We start from the raw sequence: 4476 nt of genomic DNA, 5'->3' as shown, positions 1-4476 counted from the left end.
GGCGAGATAACTCAGAGAATCTCGCCTCATAGTCGGTCACAAACATCTGACCTTGTTGGAGCCGCTCGAACTGACCCCGTAACTCTTCCCTCTGAGAGGGTGGAATATATCTCTCCAGAAAGAGATGTATGAACTGGTCCCAAGTCAAGGGAGGAGAACCTGTTGGTCTACTGAGAAGATAGGACTACCACCATCTACGGGCCTTGTCCTCCAGCTGAAAGGTGGTAAAGTCCATCCCATGGGACTCCAATATCCTCATGCTGTGCAGTCTGTCCCTGCAACAATCAATAAAGGCCTGGCAGGGACGGATCTAGCGCTATTGATACGGGTTCAATTGAACCCATAACTTTCGACAGAACCCGGGAATATACTGTGCAAATTACTAAAATATGATCATATATTAGTGTTTGAACCCATAGACTAAATGAGGCTATGGGTTTAGTGGTAAAACTGATGGGCAAAGTTCCGCTTATTGCAGGGAAGACTGGAGTTCAAATCTCTGTGTACACAATTTTTATTGCAATTTTATTTGAGTTACTATTTGACTTCTTTGTTACTTATGGGCTTTTTTTGCCCCTTCCCATTTAAAGAGGTTCGTTTCTTATCCTTAAAAGACGAGGACCCACCTAATTAATTTTATTTTTTAATGTGTACTTCATTAACTTGTGGGGCTTTTTAATAATTATAAAAAAGTTGGTCTTCACAAAACTTTAAGAGATCAAAACCTTTTATTTTTCAGAAGGTTCACGGTTCCCAAATTTTTAAAGCTAGGGTTTCAAAAGAATCAAAGCAAAGGCTCTTCTTCAGTTCTTCTTGGACATAAACTGCAATCAATCCTCTTCTTTAGTTTTGCTGGTATGCCTCTATTGCTCTTTCTCAATAATAATGCAATAATATTTATTAATTATAAGTTACAAGATTCGCCCCTGGTGTTCTTGGTTCTTGCATTTCGGTTCCATATAAGAAACAGGTCAAATGTTTTACTCTATTACTTCACTAATTAAAGACTTTCTTTTGGATTCATTTATTTTAACTGGTAAACTCATGTTTAGCTCACAGATAGTGAATTTTAGTGATAAACTGCTATGATTTGTTTTGTGCTTCAATATTTGAGTTTTAAGGATAAATTTAACTTTTTATATCATATTAATTACTAGTCAATCCTTTCCTAAACTAATCTTACTTTTCTTTTCTTTTCTTTTATTTTGGACGACTCTCTAAGAATTTGAAACAGAAAGTTCGTGAGTGCACATGCTATGACAGTTAAGCCTAGGTAATAACTCCATTCTTGTTGTGCTGAAGAAATTAGATATTGTATCATATTAACTCCAACTTCATAAGTACTTAAGTTGTTGAAATATCGATTTGGTTAGATTAAGTTTCAATTACACCTTGAAGTGTAATTTATTTTTTGTGATTTTTAGGATTTTTTTAGTGAGGGTGGATATGATCACGAAATATTTCAAGGCTATTCCAACTCCTCAAAGTTCTGGTTCTGGTTCTAGTCTTCCTACGCCGAGTTCTTCTCCAAGTCCAATTATTCACGACAATATCAATCCTTTGGCAGGATCAAACAAAGAGAAAATATTGAATTTGAATCTTGAACCTGATCCCGCAGAAAGAAAGTAAATTTCAGAGTATCCTCCGAATTTACCTGACCGAGTGAGGAGATATTATATTCAACAAGGACCTTGTCAACCTCGTAATTATAGTTTTCCAAAAAGAGATTTTGGTGGATTTATGAGTCAATTTAATCTTGAATGGTTTAACACTTCATACTCTGGATGGTTAGAATATAGTGTTAAAGTTGATGCAGCATTTTGCTTATGTTGTTACTTCTTTAAAAATGAGCATGGAGGACATGGAAAAGTTGGGAATTCTTTCACAAAGAGTGGTTTTAGAATTTGGAATAAAGCTACAGAAAGGCTTAACGCATATATTGGAGAGGTGAATAGTCTTCACAATCGGTGTTTTAAGATGATGAGAGATTTAATTAATCAAGAACAATCAATTCTAATCTCTTTGGACAAGCAATCCAAAAAAATTAAAAGTGATTATCGAGTTCTGTTGAATGCTTCGATTGATGTGGCAAGATTTCTTTTAAAACAAGGAATGTCTTTCCGGGGCCATGATGAAGGTGAAACTTCTACTAAAAGAGAAAACTTTGTAGAACTCTTACAATGGTATGCAGATAGGGATGATGAAGTGAAAAAAGTTGTGCTACAAAGTGCTCCACAAAATAACATGATGATTGCTCCAAATATCCAAAAAGAGATCGTGAATGCTTGTGCGAAAGAAATAATTAAAGCAATAGTTGACGATTTAAATAGAGATTACTTTGAAATTTTGGTTGATGAATCTAAGGACGTCTCTCATAAGGAACAAATGGCTCTTGTTCTGCGGTATGTCAACAAAAAGGGAAAACTTATTGAGCGATTCCTTAGTATTGTTCATGTTAAAAAAACAACTTCATCGTCATTACAAAAAGCAATCAATGATTTGTTTTTAGAGCACTCATTGAGTCCATCTCAAATACGGGGACAAGGTTATGATGGTGTAAGGAGAAATTAGTGGTCTTAAAACTTTAGTTCTGAAAGATAATCCTTCGGCATATTGTATACATTGCTTTGCCCATCAATTGCAATTGACTCTTGTAGCCGTTGCAAAAAAATATTATGATGTAGATCATTTTTTTGATATTGTTGCTAATGTCTTTAATATTATTGGAAGTTCTTTTAAGCGTAGGGATATGCTACGAGAGGATCAGGCAAAACAACTAGAGGAGCTACAAGTGCTTGGTGAAGTTCATACAGGAAGTGGACTAAATCAAGAACTTGGACTCCAAAGGCCAGGTGATACCCGATGGGGTTCTCATTTTAAGACAGTGTGTAACTTTATTGCATTATTCTCGTCAATCATTAATGTACTTGAGTTTCTTGCAAGTGAGGGTGCAAATTATCTCGAGAGATCAGTGACAAAAAGTCTAGTGAATGACATAAGATCTTTTGAGTTTGTGCATATGATGCATTTGATGTTAAAATTATTAGCAATCATAAATGATTTGAATATAGCTTTGCAAAGAAAAGATCAGGATATTGTAAATGCTATGAAGCTTGTTGGTTTCGCCAAGAGGCAATTGCAAGTGATGAGAGAATTTAAATGGGAATCTTTGATAGATAACGCCTCTTCATTTTGTTCCAAGCATGATATTGTGATCCCTGAAATGGATAAGAACTATCATCTTGGAAAGTCAAAGCGTAGGAGTTCAAGTGTTACATATTCTCATCATTTGCATGTCGAAATTTTTAATACTGTTATTGATTTGTAACTTTCGGAGCTTAACAGTCATTTTGATGCAGTGAATAGTAATCTACTTCTTGGTATAGCTAGTTTGAGTCCGGATAATTCTTTTGCAAATTATGATAAAGACAGAATTATGAAACTTGCTACACTTTATCCTCATGAGTTTAGTGGTTCAAAACTTGAAGATCTCAGTTACGAGCTTGATAACTATATTCTCTTTGTGAAAGAAGACAATGATTTCTCTAACTTGTGAAAGACTATATTCTCTTTGTGAAAGAAGACAATGATTTCTCTAACTTGAAAGGACTTAGAGATCTTTCAGAAACACTAGTTGAAATAGATTTGTACAAGACTTGGAGACTTGTGTTTTTGCTTGTGAAGTTAAGTCTGATATTGCATGTCGCTACTGCAACGGTAGAAAGAGCTTTTTCTTCAATAAAGTACATCAAAAATGACTTGCGTAGCAGAATTGGTGATGAATTTTTGAATGACTGTTTAGTTTATTATATAGAAGATGAAGTATTTGAAAGTGTACCTAATGATGCGATTATTGATCGTTTTTAAAACATGACAACCTGTCGGGTACAATTGTAATGGTGATATTTATTGAATATATATTATGTTAGATGGTTCGATACTTGTTACATATATATTAAATATCATTGTTCGTATTTCATTCAGTTATTATTGTATAGTACCTTGAGGTATATCCTAGAGTCTAAATCTTGAACCCATAAAGTTAAATTTCTGGATCCGCCTCTGAGTCCTGAAGGTCCTCATGTCGCTCACCTCTAAAGGTAGGAGGATGTAGCCTAGTCCATCTATCTAATAGCTTCTATGGCTCGCCGGCCGTGGCTGGTCTGGGCTCTGGTATAGCCGCTACAATTGGCTGAGCTTCGCCTATGGGTAGTGTACCCGGGATTTGATATATGACAGATGGATGTCCTGGAGCATGAGGGGTCGGGGTCTATGCTCCCCCTTTCGCTTGAGATGTGTCTAGGTCTGCTGGAAATAAACCAGCCTGCGTCATAGAATCCATGAACCGCAACATATGGCCCATGACCTCCTGGAATCCTGATGCGGACATGAAATCCGTTGGGGTCGGCTCCGCTGAAGGCACCTTGCCATGCTCCTCAATAATAGGTGTCAGACCCCGAACCTGGGCCAGGATGT

The 4476-nt window shown here is 36.3% G+C and overlaps 1 protein-coding gene across 1 annotated transcript; it reads left to right on the top strand.

The window, feature by feature from the left end:
• The first annotated feature begins 1740 nt into the window (after positions 1 to 1740).
• Positions 1741 to 3556, top strand: LOC107805531 (uncharacterized). The gene is made up of 3 exons (XM_075230012.1): positions 1741 to 2545; positions 2658 to 3249; positions 3346 to 3556. Exons 1-3 carry the CDS (start codon positions 1741 to 1743, stop codon positions 3554 to 3556), a joined length of 1608 nt encoding a protein of 535 aa, XP_075086113.1.
• Positions 3557 to 4476: the final 920 nt, after the last annotated feature.

The sequence above is a fragment of the Nicotiana tabacum genome, chromosome 14 (assembly GCF_000715075.1).
Source record: "Nicotiana tabacum cultivar K326 chromosome 14, ASM71507v2, whole genome shotgun sequence".
Classification (NCBI taxonomy): domain Eukaryota; kingdom Viridiplantae; phylum Streptophyta; class Magnoliopsida; order Solanales; family Solanaceae; genus Nicotiana; species Nicotiana tabacum.
This window is presented reverse-complemented; position numbering and strand designations above follow the sequence as displayed.

Coding starts and splice junctions, on each gene's coding strand:
- LOC107805531 (XM_075230012.1), top strand. CDS start 1,741: ATGAGTCAATTTAATCTTGAATGGTTTAACACTTCATACTCTGGATGG. Junction 2,546..2,657: donor ATCTCAAATACGGGGACAAG/GTTATGATGGTG, acceptor TGACTCTTGTAG/CCGTTGCAAAAAAATATTAT. Junction 3,250..3,345: donor AAGAACTATCATCTTGGAAA/GTCAAAGCGTAG, acceptor GGAGCTTAACAG/TCATTTTGATGCAGTGAATA.